Source organism: Lipophrys pholis (assembly GCF_963383615.2).
Source record: "Lipophrys pholis genome assembly, chromosome: 10".
Taxonomy (NCBI): Eukaryota; Metazoa; Chordata; class Actinopteri; order Blenniiformes; family Blenniidae; genus Lipophrys; species Lipophrys pholis.
The window spans coordinates 2139121-2158130 of record NC_137640.1 but is presented as its reverse complement, the minus strand read 5'-3'; the positions used below and the strand labels follow the sequence as shown (position 1 = coordinate 2158130).

At 41.2% G+C, this 19010-nt stretch overlaps 1 protein-coding gene across 2 annotated transcripts in view; it reads right to left on the bottom strand.

The window, feature by feature from the left end:
* Window positions 1–13428: 13428 nt before the first annotated feature.
* The window catches only part of naaladl2 (N-acetylated alpha-linked acidic dipeptidase like 2), a 376461-nt gene continuing 370879 nt past the window's right edge, over window positions 13429–19010 (bottom strand). For both annotated transcript variants that reach the window (XM_080474206.1, XM_080474205.1), the window contains one exon: window positions 13429–14297. In XM_080474206.1, coding sequence (XP_080330332.1) covers window positions 14018–14297 — 280 coding nt within the window. In that variant the 3' untranslated portion in view covers window positions 13429–14017. The remainder of the gene's footprint in view (window positions 14298–19010) is intronic.

Below are 19010 nucleotides of genomic sequence, written 5' to 3'. Positions count from 1 at the left end.
GGACTCGCCGAGCGACGGCCGTAACACGCCGAGATGCTGATACGCTTGTTTACCGCCATCGGAGGAGGAGGAGGTGAAGTGCCCTGCTGTTGGCCGCTCCACATCTCCACCAGAGCGGACGGAGTTCAAGTTATTTGCACAAAGACACTTGAACAGCAGCTGCCGGCCGAACAGTCCCTCGCTCGGCGTTTAGCCGTCGCCTCATTCCGAAACGACCACGAACCGAAGCACCACACTACCAATCTGGAGTATTTCTCTGTCTGATTCGTTCGCATGTGGAGGTTTCACCTGTGAATTGGTGAAAATGTGACAAAAGAATTTAATCAGCTAGAATGTATTTTTAAATTATTTTTGATGACAAAAATATGATTATTTTGTCTGTTCTGATAAACAATAACTTTTATTGTGAATAACATATTTCCATAATCACAGCTATCCTTTATTATATAATATATATCAATACATTATTTTAACAAAATATAGAACTTGTTGACATCTTTTCAATCGATAATTAGTCTTAATATAATAGTTCAAATATATATATATATATATATATATATATATATATATATATATATACGTATATATACTGCTCTATATTTATACTGACCTTATTCCTATTTTTTTTCTTTGTTTTTATTGTTGTGCAGCATCTTGTGATAATCATTTGTGAAAAGTGCTAAATAAATCAATTTGTCTTAATTACTTTTTTTCAGCGGAAGCAGAATTTGTACAATAATGTAGTCGACATTTGTTTTTCATCCAAAAGTAAAGGGACAAATATAATAAATATTATATTGGTTGATTTTTTCTGCACCATCAACACACTGATTATCGAAACTACAAGACAAACAAACAAAATCCATGCAGTGGAAGTTCACAAGCTCAAAAACAATTGATTGTTAACATCCAGTTTACGATGCAAGGACTTGACAATGTTTAGGGAATTCCATATTTTTACACCAACAACTGAAAATTCACATTTCTCAACATAGTGACTTGGTGCTTAAAAATGAAATCTCCCCCTGTGATTTTCATCTTCTGACGTAAACACAAACAACTCTTCAATATTTCCTGATAAAATGTTTTTTGGCTTTAAACTTAATTACCGATGTCGAGTTCTTTTATCTCTGTACGCTTTAAAAAAAACTGATTCCACAAATAAAGTGTTGCTATACTCTTCGTAGAGGATTTGAACTGATCTTTTCTGCAATAAGAACAAAGACATTATATTGCTCATATATGTATTACTGCACACTCACGTAAGGCAATATGAGTGAACAATACAACATTCTTATTGTTTTGCAATCTAAAACATATTTGCCTTTATTTGAAATAAAATTATTCCTTAACTGCAGTTTTTTTTTTATTTTAACATATAATAAATGTGATTTTATGTCAAACCGTCATCCAATATGATTCCCAAAGAACTAAACTCTGACGCCTCACTATTAACTCTATCAGCAGATTGTAGTCTCGCGGAAGTTGATCTTCTCGTGTCCTCTCGCGAGACTTCATCCCGTCCTCCCGACAGGCGGTTTGGTTGAATAAATGGAATAACCTTCACATTCTGGTGACGATAAACGCGCGTCTCTGCCTGGGGACGTCACCACGTGCCGTGTTTGTGGTGTTTTCTTGTCCCGTGTCCGTGGTGTTTGTGGACGATGCGCGCGCGCGCGGTACTCACAGCACTGCAGGTAAACACTCCGCAGCCTCCACTGCCTGTCCTGGTTTCTCCGCGTTACTTTCATGGGCAGAGTACTCATACTCAGACTGGTGTCGGGGGCGGAACAGGGGCTTGTTTGGATTCTTATCTCCTCCGCATCGGTCGCCATCATTTTAGCAACCTCTCTCTCTCTCCCTCTCTCTCTCTTGCGGCGACGCGTGAACGCGCGCTGTCTCTGGGATGTCGTTGCGCGCGCCCGCTGGCGCGTTCCACGAGATGAAGGAAAGAATGAATGAATGAAGCTACCTATTTTCAATTCAATGAAAACAATCCATGTACTATTATTTAGCTTTATATTGTGTCAGGGAAACTTCACATCTGTAAATGTTGAAGGAGAAACTATCCATCATAAAAAAAATAAAAACAAATACATAGAAATAGTGACTGTACATGGGCCCATTAGGACCTTCCTCTTCACAGAGGAAACAGTTTGATTGGACTCTTTATGGATTTTTCTTCTTCTTTCTATAATTAACCTTTTCCTCAATGCAACGCCGTCCGCCACCTTCCTCCTGGAGCTCCTGCAGAGCTCTTGAAGAAACCCTGCAGCGTGAACATCCAAGCACAGCGGTCAGAGGTTACACTGCAGATTATTAGCACCGTCGCAGATTACATGTTTTCCACTGTCGGGAAAATTCAATCACGTAACTTCATCATGCACCGATTTCTCACCAAACATTTCCCTGTTAATTTAGTCTTTTCTTCCATGTATAATACTTGTGACACGTTGGTGATTTGAACTGTCACTGCCACAGTGACAAACTCCAACACACTATTCTGACACAGGGTTTAAAGTAACATTGATTTAAATGCTCATTATCTGATTGAAATGTTTGTCCAAGGTTGAATATAAAATACTTATTACAGTCCAGCATGTTGGACTTTTCGTTTTACATTTTGAAAATATACCGTCGCTTTCCAGTAGAGCGGCAGAAACGCTGACGATGATGAACGTAGTTCTCATGTTGGACCACTAGTGGCGCTGTGGTTTGTTTTTGTAATGAAACATGCACACGCACACGCACACGCACACACACACACACATATATATATATATTTTTTTAGGCCAAATTGCCCAGCCCAACAAATAAGTTAAACTTTTTTTTTTAAAAAGTGCAGAAATGTTCTCCTGGCTTCTCCAACTGTTGATTCCTTTAGTTTTGCGTTGACTTTGGAAAGCAGACAGATGCTGAGCCAGACGTCAGTGTGACCCCCCCCCCCCCGCCCCCCCCCCCCCCCCCCCCCTCCCTCCCCTGCTACCTGAAGATGGATCGACTCCTCTGCTCTGGAGCCAGGGCATCACCTTGAATGAAACCTACAACCTTTGGCTTCCCTTTAAGAGCAGAATATTAATTTCCCAATGTCCTTTACAGCCACGGTAATCAACGGTCCTCCTGGGATTCTTTCTCCACTGTGGGCTGGGCTTCAGCACGACGAAATACGACCCACCTGTGATCCATAAAGGTTACCTTTGCATATTACAGAGGTACTGGGCTGTGTGTGTGTGTGTGTGTGTGTGTGTGTGTGTGTGTGTGTGTGTGTGTGTGTGTGTGTGTGTGTGTGTGTGTGTGTGTGTGTGGGACAAAAGAGAACTGATGCTCACTGCATCTCTATCAGGAGAGGAAAGCAATCGGACATAATCTGAACCATCGTGTCAGAGACCAGACTTCAGTCCGGATCACGGTCCGCTTTCAAAGTCCTAAACTTTGTGCGGTGATAAACTGTTCCTGCCGCCTTCAGATCGTTCCTGGAAATTCCTTCATACAAGCGCCGTGTGCAAAGGAACAAGCGAGCGCCATGGTACGTCTGTGACCGGCACCGAGGAGAAACAACCGAGGGAAACGGTTTGGGGAGCTTAGCATGGAGCTTAGCATGGAGCTTAGCATGGAGCTTAGCATGGAGCTTAGCATGGAGCTTAGCATGGAGCTTAGCATGGAGCTTAGCACGTTTTGATAGCAGCAGCAGCAGCTAATCAATCAATGAATCAATAATCGGTGCTGGACCCCAGGTTGTAAGTTCACAGTCAACAATTGATGTGACCGGTAGATAAAGTAATAATATCACTTCATGGGTTAATCCGACTGTTGATGGGAAGTGGAGGACGTGTTGGTCTCTTCATCGAAGTCATGGACACACGATCCTCCTCTGTCCTCTGATCCCCACTGGAGCAGCAGAATGTCTCCACCTCTGGTTCTGGGTCTGGTTCTGCATGGTTCTTCCTCACATAAAGGATTGTCTGGTTCTGCATGGTTCTTCCTCACATAAAGGATTGTCTGGTTCTGCAGGTTTATTCCTCACATAAAGGATTGTCTGGTTCTGCAGGTTTCTTCCTCACATAAAGGATTGTCTGGTTCTGCAGGTTTCTTCCTCACATAAAGGATTGTCTGGTTCTGGTTCTGCAGGTTTATTCCTCACATAAAGGATTGTCTGGTTCTGCAGGTTTCTTCCTCACATAAAGGATTGTCTGGTTCTGGTTCTGCAGGTTTCTTCCTCACATAAAGGATTGTCTGGGTCTGGTTCTGCAGGTTTCTTCCTCACAAAGGATTGTCTGGGTCTGGTTCTGCAGGTTTCTTCCTCACATAAAGGATTGTCTGGGTCTGGTTCTGCAGATTTCTTCCTCACATAAAGGATTGTCTGGTTCTGGTTCTGCAGGTTTCTTCCTCACATAAAGGATTGTCTGGGTCTGGTTCTGCAGGTTTCTTCCTCACATAAAGGATTTTCTGGTTCTGCAGGTTTCTTCCTCACATAAAGGATTGTCTGGTTCTGGGTCTGGTTCTGCAGGTTTCTTCCTCACATAAAGGATTGTCTGGTTCTGGGTCTGGTTCTGCAGGTTTCTTCCTCACATAAAGGATTGTCTGGTTCTGGGTCTGGTTCTGCAGGTTTCTTCCTCACATAAAGGATTGTCTGGTTCTGGTTCTGCAGGTTTCTTCCTCACATAAAGGATTGTCTGGGTCTGGTTCTGCAGGTTTCTTCCTCACAAAGGATTGTCTGGGTCTGGTTCTGCAGGTTTCTTCCTCACATAAAGGATTGTCTGGGTCTGGTTCTGCAGATTTCTTCCTCACATAAAGGATTGTCTGGTTCTGGTTCTGCAGGTTTCTTCCTCACATAAAGGATTGTCTGGGTCTGGTTCTGCAGGTTTCTTCCTCACATAAAGGATTTTCTGGTTCTGCAGGTTTCTTCCTCACATAAAGGATTGTCTGGTTCTGGGTCTGGTTCTGCAGGTTTCTTCCTCACATAAAGGATTGTCTGGTTCTGGGTCTGGTTCTGCAAGTTTCTTCCTCACATAAAGGATTGTCTGGTTCTGGGTCTGGTTCTGCAGGTTTCTTCCTCACACAAAGGATTGTCTGGTTCTGGTTCTGCAGGTTTCTTCCTCACATAAAGGATTGTCTGGGTCTGGTTCTGCAGGTTTCTTCCTCACATAAAGGATTTTCTGGTTCTGCAGGTTTCTTCCTCACATAAAGGATTGTCTGGTTCTGGGTCTGGTTCTGCAGGTTTCTTCCTCACATAAAGGATTGTCTGGTTCTGGGTCTGGTTCTGCAGGTTTCTTCCTCACATAAAGGATTGTCTGGTTCTGGGTCTGGTTCTGCAGGTTTCTTCCTCACATAAAGGATTGTCTGGTTCTGGGTCTGGTTCTGCAGGTTTCTTCCTCACATAAAAGATTGTCTGGTTCTGGGTCTGGTTCTGCAGGTTTCTTCCTCACATAAAGGATTGTCTGGTTCTGGGTCTGGTTCTGCAGGTTTCTTCCTCACATAAAAGATTGTCTGGTTCTGGGTCTGGTTCTGCAGGTTTCCTCCTCACATAAAGGTTTTTCCAGTGCATGGCCTGCTCTGCTTGCTTCCTGGAGTCGTTAGTTGTTCTCTGTGACAGGGCCTTGAAATGAAATGACTGTTGTATTTCGCATTCGAAAAACTAAAGTACAAATAAATAAAAATAGATACAAATAAATAAATTCAACAAATACAATAAAAAAATAAAAAAATAAATAAAATGAATTGAAGGATTGTTCAGTTTGCCGCTACTCTGAGACTTAAATCAGCCTTTAACCGGATCAGTACCGAGCGTGGAGCTCAAAGCCATTCTCCTGAGAAAGTCAACAGTGTGAGACGCGTCCCTGCTGAGGACAGTGACGTCTTTAGTCCTGTGGCGGTGATCTGGACCTCCTGTGAAGTGTCTTTAGTCTCTCTTGACTCTGGACTCCGTTTGCACTGCAGTGAAGAAACGGGAAAGATCAGACCAACGTCCATGTTTTAATAAAGAATCACTGTGTTTACCTGAGACGACTCCTTCAGGAAAGATAATTTAGTCGATGTATTGATGGAAAATTGTTTATTATTTTGGCCCACAGACCCTTAATGTTTGATACCCCGGACACCAGAGAGTGTCGAGACTGCTGGGAGTGTCAAATGTCCTTAAAGGGGTCATATTATCTCTTCCTCCTGGTCTGGTCGGTCCAGAAACCTTCAGTATTCTAAGGTTCTAGCTCCTCCTTGATTTTCCTCCATTTGAATATTGGATCATAGGAGCTACATTCAGAATCTGCTGTGTCTGTGTGAGCTGGACTGGCTCCGCCCACACATGCCCATCTTGGGAAGAGGAGGAAGTACTTCCTCTCGTGGTGCCATGTGCCAGAGCAGAGCTGCCTCATTGTGGGAGGAGTCAAAGGGAGGGCCTACCTTGATTGGGATTGGCTAAACCCCCGATGACACTATATAGGGTTTGATTTCTGATTGGCTGGTTGGAGCAGCACACTTTTTAAAACCTGAAACAAGCCAGGGACAGAGAGGACAGACTGTCTTCACTTCTGGGACGTCAGTCCAGGTATGGGGACGATTAGTACTGCTGGAGAACCTATAGGAAGAGGATTTAGCAGAATATGAGCCTTTTGTACGTGACGTTGATGCTCCACTAATATTTCTCATTTGAATTCCCGCTGCAGCTTTATAAAGGTGTATAAACATCCTCTCTGTCATTTTGAAGTTCCACAAAGTTGTGTTTCCATCTCGGACTCGTCTGGAACAGGTCTGGAACAAGACAGAGGACGGGGTTCACGGTCTGTACGCTCTGCTGACGGCGCTGAACCAGACTGATAAATTGAGTACAGACCAAACGCTGCAGTGTTTCGTATTTTAACCTGACGTACTTTACCTTCGCCAGGAGATGAATAACTGGTGAACAACCGGCCCGTACAGATCAACACGGTGACCCCTGGTGGCTGCAGGAGCTTCAACTAGACACACGAAGGTCTGGAATCTGCTCAAAAGATAAAGAAAGCCGTCCTGAAACACCCAGGAGGTCTGCTCAGGATGTAGGACCAGGACCAGGACCAGGACCAGGACCAGGACCAGGACCAGGACCAGGACCAGGACCACGACTGTGGCACTGAAGTCGTGTAACAAAACCTTCCAACAGGCAGGAGGCAAACAGTTTGTCCCTGTCGCTCCGCCTCTACCGACATTTTAATGATTAAAATAAAAAAGTACATAAAGTGAGAACTGATATATAATACAGACGTGTTTTAGTTTTTAGGTTTTCACTGAAGAAACTAGAAGGTGTAGAATGTAAAATACTAAATAATTAACAATTCAGACTGACGAGAGAAAAAATCTTCAGTTCTTTTGATCTTTCGTCTGTTTTGTTTTTTTTCTTTTTGATTCTGGTTTTGTTGTTTCATGTTTTTGTTTGTAGTTTGTACAAATTATTCCTCATAATAATTGTTTGATCGGCACAAATACGCCTGTTCCTTTTCTTGGTCTGTTAATGTGACCAGAGTTTGTTAGTGGCTGCAATTTCTATGTGTTGAATTATGACCAGAAATAATCCATCATCCATCATCCATGATCCATCATCCATCCATCGTCCATCCATCATCCATGATCCATCCATGATCCATCCATGATCCATCATCCATCCATCGTCCATCCATCATCCATGATCCATCCATCATCCATCCATCGTCCATCCATCATCCATCCATCATCCATGACCCATCCATGATCCATCCATCATCCATGATCCATCATCCATGACCCATCCATGATCCATCCATCCACGATCCATCATCTATGATCCATCCATCCATGATCCATCCATCATCCATCCATGATCCATCATCCATCCATCATCCATCCATGATCCATCATCCATCATCCATCCATCATCCATCCATGATCCATCGTCCATCCATCATCCATGATCCATCCATGATCCATCATCCATCCATCGTCCATCCATCATCCATGATCCATCCATCATCCATCCATCGTCCATCCATCATCCATCCATCATCCATGACCCATCCATGATCCATCCATCATCCATGATCCATCATCCATGACCCATCCATGATCCATCCATCCACGATCCATCATCTATGATCCATCCATCCATGATCCATCCATCATCCATCCATCCATGATCCATCCATCATCCATCCATGATCCATCATCCATCCATCATCCATCCATGATCCATCATCCATCCATCATCCATCCATGATCCATCATCCATCCATCATCCATCCATGATCCATTGTCCATCCATCCATCCATCCATGATCCATCGTCCATCCATCATCTATCCATCCATCCATCCTCCATCCATGATCCATCATCTATCCATCCTCCATCCATGATCCATCATCTATCCATCCATGATCCATCCATCCATCATCCATGATCCATCATCCACCCATCCATTCATCCATCCATCCAGCCCAGTCAGTGTTGTCTGACTTGCATATAACACCGGGAATGAAAACAAACATTTAAAACAACTTTTATTTCATTACAAATTTAACAAAATCCGTCAAGCGGAGAAGACAAAAGAATCGTGACATCAGAATCCCAGCATGAGCTGACGTTCACCCGGAGACGACGCCAGAGAGAATCGTTTAAAAAAAGTCGACTCATAACAACATTTTGAGAAGAAGAATCTGCTCGTTTCATGTTTCGCAACAATTCAGAGAAAAAGTACAAATCAGCAAACCAGGAGTTCAGTGTGAGTCAGTGTGCCTGTTTCAGAAAGTATTTCAGAAACAATACTATATACATATTACAGGCCATGGATATTTCAAGGTATAATTAAGTATATTAGGTATATGAACCACGCACTGTTTCATAATTATGAAGTCATGATGACGATGCAACAGTGCAGATAACTTCCAAAAGGTAAAACCTACACAGAATTATTCCAGCTTTATAGATGTGTCTTAACTAAGCTGCTAAATAAGCCGGCTGGTCAACATATTTCTGCCAATGCTCACTGTGGAGTACTTCGTTTGCATATCAAAAAAAGGAATGTGGAGTCGATTCAGTTGAGCGGTGTTTTCAACAAGCAAGTGACATAAATTCAGATTATACTTTGTAAAGAATTGCAATATTTCTTTACGTTGTAATTATGGCTTCTGCTCCTCAGGAGGAACCAGAAATGGAAACTGAGCCAGAGTTTAGTTGTGACGGTCAAATGAAGCTTCATGAACCACCGTCTATTTTCTGGAGCCACTAGATGGCGCTGTCTGTTCAACAAATGTCTGAAAGCACACTTCATTGCCAGTCCTTCAGCCTCTAGCTTTAAACAGAGAGCGCCATCTGGTGGAGTCAGAAAATAAAGAAATGGCTCATGAAGCTTCATTTGGCGTCACGGCTGTTTAAACGCTTCAAAAGAAAACGCATGTTTTTTTTATTTTCGTTCAGTTAAGTTTTGCATTTGCAGGACTGTTTATAAGGAAATGACAGAAACGCTTTTTTTTTAAAAAACTCAATTTAATTAACTAGTTTTGGTAATAAACCTAAACTATGGAGGACTAAATGTGCCAAAATTAAATAAAGAAATAAATGAGTTTCACAGATAAAATTAATTCATGAAGCAGTACAACACCGGACCCTAAAGTAATTAAATAGTGGAGAAAAAGATAAAAAAATTAAATAAAATATATATATTAAATATTGATTGGTACTTTAATGAATTAATCACACATATACATATTTTTTTTACAATTTTAATTAATCATCGACACATTTTATTAATTATTTTATGGTGTATTTCTTTATTTAATTTTAACACATTTAGTCCTTCATACTAACCAAACTACACATTTTAAAAATAATGTGATTAAATACAAAACCTTTGGATTTTCCTCAAAATAACTGTGCAGCTTTAAATAGACCTGTAAATTTCTAAAACAATAAATAATGTAACAAAATGCTTTTGGTGTCAAAATATTTAAAAATGTTTAAGATTTTCTGAAAAAAACATGATTTTCTGCTACAGATAACAAAGTATTTTGAGTTTGTTAACATTGTGAAAATACAAACAGATTTTATATTACTTCAGAAACATGAAGCTTGAAGTTATCCATGAGTTGCATAACAAACAAACAAACAAACAAACAAACAAACAAACAAACAAACAATGCCAACTTTGTCTAAATTAGGTCACAGAAAATTGTATCAAAAATTAAAATCCATTAAAATTTTTGTGCAAATTCTACCATGCAACCGTTTCATTTTAAAAAGTCTCACATCGCGTATTTACGGTGGTCTGGAAGTGCAAAACATGAGAAACTTCAGAAAATACTACAAAATCCTCAAAAACACTACAGATTCAGAAAACACTACGAATTAGAGAAAACACTACCAAATCCATTTGGTAGTGTTTTTTGGATTTGATAGTTTTTTTTATTTGGTATTTTTTTTTAATTTGGTAATGTTTTGTTTTTTCAAATTTGTTAGCTTTTTCAATTTTTTTTTAAATTGGAAGTGTTTTCTCTATTTTGAAGTGTTTTGGGGGATTTGGTAGTGTTTTTTCTCATTTGTTGTTTTTTCCGGAGTTTGCAAAGTTTTGCACATTCAGGCCACCATACATATTGGATGAATCTAATTGTCCTAATTTTCTAATAAATACTGTACACTCAAGTACTTTTGAACCCGTCCGTCCTCTGGAGAGGCTGTAGATGATGTGATTGGTATAGCAGATTGTCGTATTCATATTGTTTTACCTTCTTATCCTCATAATGCCACCAGCAAAACTGACTGAGAACTCGATCTGTACAACAATCAGCACAGTAACCCACGAGCAAGGAATAACATGCAAACACACAACAAGAATAAATAAACAGATTAAAGAGTTGTGAGGCAGACCAGCGACGCTGTAACACACTTTAATAAACACGCCAACAAATTGTTTCAGGTCCCGTTTCCATGACAACCTTCCTGGTGAAAACATCGTTTTTCCATTTTGGTTGCAAGAGCAGAAACACGGAAAACGATGTAGTTAGCATGTTGGGCCACTAGTAGGTGCCGTTTGTTTTTTGTAGTGAAACCACACACACGTGCGCAGAAAGACTATAAATGCAATAAGTAGGCTCGAAAGAATAACAATGTCCGTACACAGGCGTTCTAATGGACAGACATCGAAGTTGGATTATTACGGTAACTGTCAAAATAAAACTACTGAGTTGAAATCTTATTACGATGACTGTCATAATAAAACTACTAAGTTGGATTGTTGTCACGGTGACTGTCAAAATAAAACTATTAATTTGGTTTGTTATTACGATGACTGTCAAACTAAAACTACCAAGTTCGAATGTTATTACGATGACTGTCAAAATAAAACTATTAATTTGGTTTGTTATTACGATGAGTGTCAAACTAAAACTACCAAGTTCGAATGTTATTACGATGACTATCAAAATAAAACTACCAAGTTTGAATGTTATTATGACGACTGTCAAAATAAAACTATTAATTTGGTTTGTTATTACGATGACTGTCAAAATAAAACTACCAAGTTTGAATGTTATTACGATGACTGTCAAAATAAAACTACCAAGTTCGAATGTTATTACGATGACTGTCAAAATAAAATATGCGTCACCAGTGGCTCCGAGCGTTGTTGTCATGTAAACAGAACCTTCAAATGGAACAGAAATTTTGCCTTTTTACATGAAAACGTAAAAGTTTAAGGATGTTTGTCTGCTTACAGTTTAAATGTGTTACAGTGATGGCGTTAATATGTCTCACAGTCGCACAATTGATTTTACAAAAGCATACAAAGCTAAACTACCAAGAATAAAGGCAGAACTACTAGTTTGGATTATTGGTTGTGTGAACTTAAAATTCTGGAAAGTCCAGTTGAAAGCAGGTTTATTTAGAAATACATGTAAGTGATATAATTCTGCACCGTTGTAAACCTCTTCCTGACACGGTTCTATTTCCAGTGTCATCGGTCAGTGTTTGTGTTTACCCACAGCTGCTCGAGGAGAACATGATTTCATTATAGTTTAGACTACCTCGTCAAGAGTTAAAATCACACAAACACACAATAAAGTTAACCTTTCAAAGAGAGACTTGATATAAAAATAGTGAATAAAAAGAATCACCGCCGCTCTGATGTAAAGAAGGACAGAAGTCTGACAATCTGACTTGACAAGTAGAAAAAGTGGACGGTGGTGATCCTCAGGCTGTAAGGCGGCACGACGTCACGGCTGAAACACGTCCTGGAATCTCATAAAGGTGCAACATGCAATTCAGAAGCCGCATGTGAGCGTTATCTAGAAAAACTCCACATTTCTATTCTGGAACCAACAGAATACTCTTGGTGCATCAACAACACGAAATAACAGAGAAAATATGCACACGTTTCCTGTTGAACAGCGACAATCCTGAATTAGAAGAGAAGAATAGGACGGCACTCGTCCTCATTTTGGTCATTTACAAAGTTTTTAGAAAAAAGAGATGAGATGCTGCACAATGGCAAACATGGCCGTGTCCCAACTTTTTTGAGCTGCGCCCCCATATTCTGAATGAGTAGAATATTTTCCATGAAATGTCTGATCTGTTGCTCAAGCACAAATGGAAGGGGTCGCCTTTTAATGGGGGGGGGTTACAGTACAAAATACATATTTTTCACGATATAAAAAGTATAAAGAAACACTACTCTAGCAAACATCATGCCTAACTACAGTAAAACCCAAAGTCTGTTTACCTTGTTGAATTACGGTTAAAACAAAACAAAAAGAAGAGTTAAAGCCGTAATTGGGTTTGTAGCGTCAAACTATTTGAGACAATTTGCTCGGCGACAACAAAACCGTGTTCAGGCTCGCTCTTCTTTGCTATTATACTTGTTTTGTTTGTTCAGTTAGATTGAATTAAAAAAACAGTTTTTATTGCTCTGGTTTACATTCAATCTCGTGCAGACTGAAAAAAAAAAGACCTGTGTAACGGCCTGAATGTCACGAGCAGAGCGCCGCCGCCGCCGCCGCCAGACATTTCTGTGACGGTGGAATTAATTCAACGAGTGAGCAAGTTGGATAGTGATTACGGTGACTGTCAAAATAAAAGAGTGTTTTCAGAACACTGCGCTCTCGTTGGCGGTCCAGAGTGTTGTGCCTTGAACTTGATAACGTTGTTGTGTAAATGTACATCCTTCTCAGCATCTCTGCCGTTGTCGTGTGAACAGACATCGTTTTCAGAATGTTGCTGCGTAAAGGAGCAACATTGTGAAACACAATTGTGAGTTTTCAAGCTGTAATGTCGTCGTATCAACGTGGCCGAGACAAGAGACTTCAGGACTCAAACCCGAGCTAGTGGTGTTGGTATAATCCCCAATATAAGCTTCTGACTCACATGTATTCTTTTACTTTAAGTTGTGTATTGCAGTTTTTCCCCCCATAGTTAGTCAAACTCACTGCAGCCTGTTTTGGCATCACGGGTCAAGTTGTGTTTTTTTATTTGTTTTAAAGGAACGTATGTAAATTGAATTATTGTTTCTGTCCATTTTAATTAAAAAAAGAACAACAACCTTTTATACGATAAAGGAAGACATCCAGAATTTTACCCTATTCAAACTTATTTTTTTTAAATGATAAATTGTGAATTACAATGTGATTTTCACCAATTTTCCATATTTCACATCAGGTTTCAACACCGTTCCTTCACATACTAACCTCTAATTTCTGGATGTTTCCTTCGAACATGTCAGGACGTAGTTTGCCGGAGGATGTAAAGGTGTTTTTACTCCCGATGGGAGTTAGTGCAATTTATACAGCGTCGCTACCTCAATGTTACTGCATATCTAAAGCTGGCTGTACAACAAGTTCAGGTTTAAATACATTCATCCATCGAAAGCATCTAAGACTTCCTGACACATTGTGGATTGTATGTTGCTGAAATCTAATCTGTTGTGGTTATTGGAAAAAGATTTGATCATGGGATGATAATAATAATAAGACCGACAGTTTGAATGTTTGGTTTTCAATATGTGCAACTGCTTTATCCTGATCAGCTGAGGTTACTGTGCATCACCTGGGTAGTTTTCAAACAGGCTCTGTCCGAAACACACCAGCCTCTCGGCAGACCGGATGGCCTGCAGGATGACAGACAGCGACTGACTCACGCCGCCATGGCAAAGGTCCGTGGTCGCCGCGCTGGGCCCTATGGCCTTGCTGGGCCCTATGGCCTTGCTGGGCCCTATGGCCTTGCTGGTGATGTTGCAGTACGGGAGAGTTTCCTGGGAGAACCTGAGAATGGAGAACTGAGGAGTCTTACCCAGGAGGCTGTATAACAGATTCCTGTGGAGAAACAAAGAGGAGGAGGAGCGTCAGTAAACAAAGAAATCCTCAAGTGATCCGGTCATTCTTTCTGACCTGCAGGTTCCTAAATTCTTCACAACAAAGTCCAGAAGTTTCCAGACAAACCATCAAACTGTTGATGTTTCCTGACTGACGCCATCTTGGGAAACCTGCCCCAAGGGATTCTGGGATATGAAAGATGGCGTGGCGGCAGCTCCAGCCAGAACATCAACATTTGACCGATTCAGAGAGAAAAACCTCCAGACGTTCTCAAAGAAAGAGTCTAGAATCCTGGAGGAAACTCTGAATGTAGTGAAACTGATGGCTGAAGGTTTTTCCAGAGAGAATCCAGATGTGCAGAGATCCAGTGGACAGATGGGATCTTGTGACACGAAGCCTCGGAAATCTTCTGGAGTTTCTGTGACACTGAGACGTCAACAAATCGGGGATGTCCCGCCAAAATAAAATGCTGGAAATCCGTGTTTGTCTCAGTGTGAAGAGGAATTTTGACGACGTATTAGAAACGGATGTCAATAACTGAAACTGGATCCTAAATGTTTTCATTTTTTCTGTTTGGATTCTAGTAGAGGAACTTTAAGCTCTTAACTACCAGGCTGTTTTGTATCTTAAAGAACCGTTAGTCCCATATCTGCCCAGAAGTACACTTGGTTCTCAGAGTGCTGCCCCCCGGAGGTTCCTAGGTTTTGTAAAAGCTTTCCTGCTCCTCTCATGAGGAACCAGCTCCCAGTCTCATTTAGGGAGGCTGACACTCCGGCTCCTAAAGTGGAAAAAACCTTCCTGACTCCATGACTCCATGCATGGTGTCATGACTCCCAGTCCAGATTCTCCTGGGACGTGGTACTTTTATTTTAACAGTCACCGTAATAACAATCCAACATGGTGGTCTGTCCACTGGAATGTCTGTGTTCTCTTATTGCTCTCTGCTTCATGTGTGTGGCTATATTGCAAACCAACACCACCCACTAGTGGCCCAAGGTGCTAACTACATGTTTTTCAATGTTTCAACTCTTTGTGTGTAAACGGACAGTGTCTTGAGAAGATTTATTTGATTAAAGCTTACAGTTGAGGCCACCTGGACCATTTCCTCGTCATGCTGCTGTCGGTTTAGTCGCCCTCCACACCAGCACAAACCATCTTTCTTCTCGCTGGCATTGTCAAAAGAAATTCCATCCACACGTCAACGTGAAGGGCATTTAAGTACATATGCCAGGCCTTTAGGGGGCACTGTGACTCACCAAATTCACAAAAAAATGCAGAAGAAGACACAGAGGACACAGAAGTTGACTCCTGCTCACAGATTTCTTTATAACTCTGAGTTATATAGGTCTATGCTCCTGCTCCTCCATGGTCTCCTCTGCTTGTTCCCGTCAAATTGATGGAATTTTCTCTGTACAAGTACCTTGAAAAGACTCTATTGTTATTGGTGATATAAAGATTGAATTGAATCGAACTGGATTGAATTGATCCGCGGTTCCCAGAGGCACAGACAGAGAGTTATAGGACCTCCATAAATTGCAGGTCAGGACAAGTTTCTCACGATCGTTTCAACTCAGAGAAACTTGTCGAGGCGAAGATGTGGTTTGGAAAACCAGGAGAGGCTTTGAAAAGAGAGTAACAACCGGTCTCTGGACGTCCTGCTGTTAACAAGTGAACAATGAACAAATCTAATATCTAAAGACTTTTTTAATGTCATAACTTTCCCCTCATGAGCAAAAGACACTGGATAAGTTCAGGGAGATGTCTGGATGGTAATAATCCAAATCTCTTATTTCTCTTCTATACCGTTGTTCTGTGTTGATTTTTGTTGGTGGAAAATGGCTGCAACTGTTTAAATGGTTTTTCTTTCTTTCTGTAAATCAAAGGCATTTGCAGCTTTACTTCAAGACAGTTTAAGTTATATTTATACGATCCCTTTTTCCTAAATCTCTTCTGAAATAATGGCAATACGAACACACTTTATTTGTAAAGATAGTTTCAAACACAAAAACACTGATTTACATAATGAATTAAAAAACATAAAAGGAAAGGAAAACAGCATCAAATCATTAAAATGCAAATTGAAGGACTGGAAACCTTTGTGGAGGAGATTTAAAAATAATATGAAGGTGAAATATGCAAATGGACGAGACGTTGGTCCATTAATTAGTTTATATATGTATTTAGGGTTCAGGCATCTGCAGTGTAGAAGAATCTAAGTCTTTGACCTGAATATAAATACAGTCAAATCAACTTGTAATACAATCTGCAGGAACAACCATTACACAATATTCTGTTCATTCTGCATGACTGCCGGAGATACACACTTTTGAAAAATGAAATAGAGAAGTCGTGTGGCTGCACAGCAGAACACAGAGAGAACATAATGTTGCTCTATACTTTGGATTACTTGACAGAGCCTCGCAAACCTTCATCCAGAGGAGTGTGACCTGACATTCCACAGACTCTCTCTCTGATCCCAAAGCTGGTTTCATTGATGTCGATCTTGCACCGATTGGAAGTATTACTGAAACTAAAATGCAAAAATTGAGTGAAAATGTAAGGAGTAAAAAGCAGGCTGAAAAATGTACTTTACTCCAGTAAATTATAGATACCTATAAATTCTACTCAAGTAAGGTAATAAAATATTTGTCCTTTGTTAGTTCGGACCGCTGGTCGTGTGAACGGGACCTAATGAACACGTCCCTCTGCTCAGGAGACCCTGTGGCCGCCTCTCTGTGCTTCCTCCTACAGAAACACAGAAGCACGGAGGACATAAACGCGCTGCAAAGCCTCCATCGGCATAGCGCTGTCGTCAGCGAGCATGGAGCGCCGCTCTCCGCGGGGCTCAAGTACATTGATTTCTCTTAAAGTGGCTGAACGGACAGTCAGAGAGTAAATGGACTGATTCTTCATCTGTTAAGACCCGGGCTGTGAGCTGTGGGCTGTGAGCTGTGGGCTGTGAGCTGTGGGCTGTGAGCTGTGGGCTGTGAGCTGTGGGCTGTGAGCTGTGGGCTGTGAGCTGTGGGCTGTGAGCTGTGGGCTGTGGGCTGTGAAGGACCGCTGACCTTCAGTCACGGCGTTTAGTCACAGCCAGAGCTCTGCCCAGATCCTCTACCTGTCCTCCAGTGGTGCGCCTGGCTCGAGGGAGGCTGGGGTTCACTTCCTGGCTGGGACGATATGTCTGTGTGTGTGTGTGTGTGTGTGTGTGTGTGTGTGTGTGTGTGTAAGCGAGCGCCTGAATACATGAGTAAATTCTAGGTTGTCATAGTAAGTGGCTTGCACCAGTGAATTATGGGGCTGTGTTTTATTTTGGTGGGAGGCCTGTATCACACTTAGACTTTCAAATGACTGAGCTCTTTGAATTCATTACATCAAAGTGATAAAACTGCCTCTCGTTCTGGATCAGGATCCGGGGGTATGGAAATTAACCAAGGGTGAGTTTATTGCAGACGACATAATCTGTGTTATATAAATCCAAATACAAAAAGTTCAGAGCAGATTCTGAAGTAGTCTCAAAACTAAACTGAAAGCAGGTGGTTAATCCCAGCTTCTTATGGAAAAAGAAAACTAATTAAAAAGTAATTCAATAAATGAAAAAGTACATTATTGCTCCGCACCTCCCTCAATTATAGAATTGATATTATTGGATTACTGCTGCTCTATAATCTTATGTTAGAGGAGGAAGAGGCTCTATAATCTGGGTGTTAGTAGAGGAAAGTATTTAATGAACATTTGTCCAGCTTCATTACCTCTGTCAATCAGTCAGTCCTCGACGGGTCACCAGTGACCCTGAAACCGTTCCAGCTGTGTTTGGTTGAAAAGGTAAATAAACTACAGGAGCTGATTTCAGTAAAAAAAACTACAACTTTGTGTCACTAAATTGGCTTAAGAGACACTGACCTAGGGCTTCAGATGTTGGAATTTTTTAAAATCCAATTTCAATTTTGAGCGGAGATAAAAACCCAGAACCACCCAGAAGCGGTTCCCCAGACAACCAGTGTTTTAGAGGTTATTGTCTTTTATTTTTTTTATAGGTGAGGAAAGTAGTAGAATACCCTCAAAACATCCAGTGCTTGTTATTAAAGATGCTCAAAACCACTTGATATTCAGAAAATCTCCATTTACCTCTGATTTCCTCCAAAGTCTTCTGTCAGGATTCTTTAAAATAACTGTGGTGCTTAATCGTGAATCTAAGACACGTTTTCCGTGGTGTAATCCTGTCAATGAGCTCTCTGAGATTACTGTTGTGGCCCTTCACCCATCAAATTACCCAGAGGCGTTCAGGCGTAATAACCTGAGGTTTATGCACAGATGTTGGGTTTTGGATTTCTGAGTACTGAATGCAAAATATACGTTGGAAATAACGTTTGAACTTGAGATCGCCTGAGAGCCACATTTCCTGTGACAGTTGGAGTGACTGGTGACGACCAGCTTCCCGCTCATGCGGAGACCTTATTTTGAAGCACTAAAGACGTCTGCAATCGATCGGGGGGCGTTTGAACAGCCCGGCGGTCCCCGTTAATGGAGACGACCTGCTGCTTCCACACCACAGCAAATTGGGTGTAAACCGAGTCTGCGGCTCCGGGTGTCCATCAAAAGGAAGGAGGAGCTTCCGTCTGGCGATGACAGCTGCTCCTTTTCTGACCACCATTTTATCAAGACTTCAGAGGGAGAAATATAAATATTAGTGACTCTGCGTTCAGTCTGAAGCAG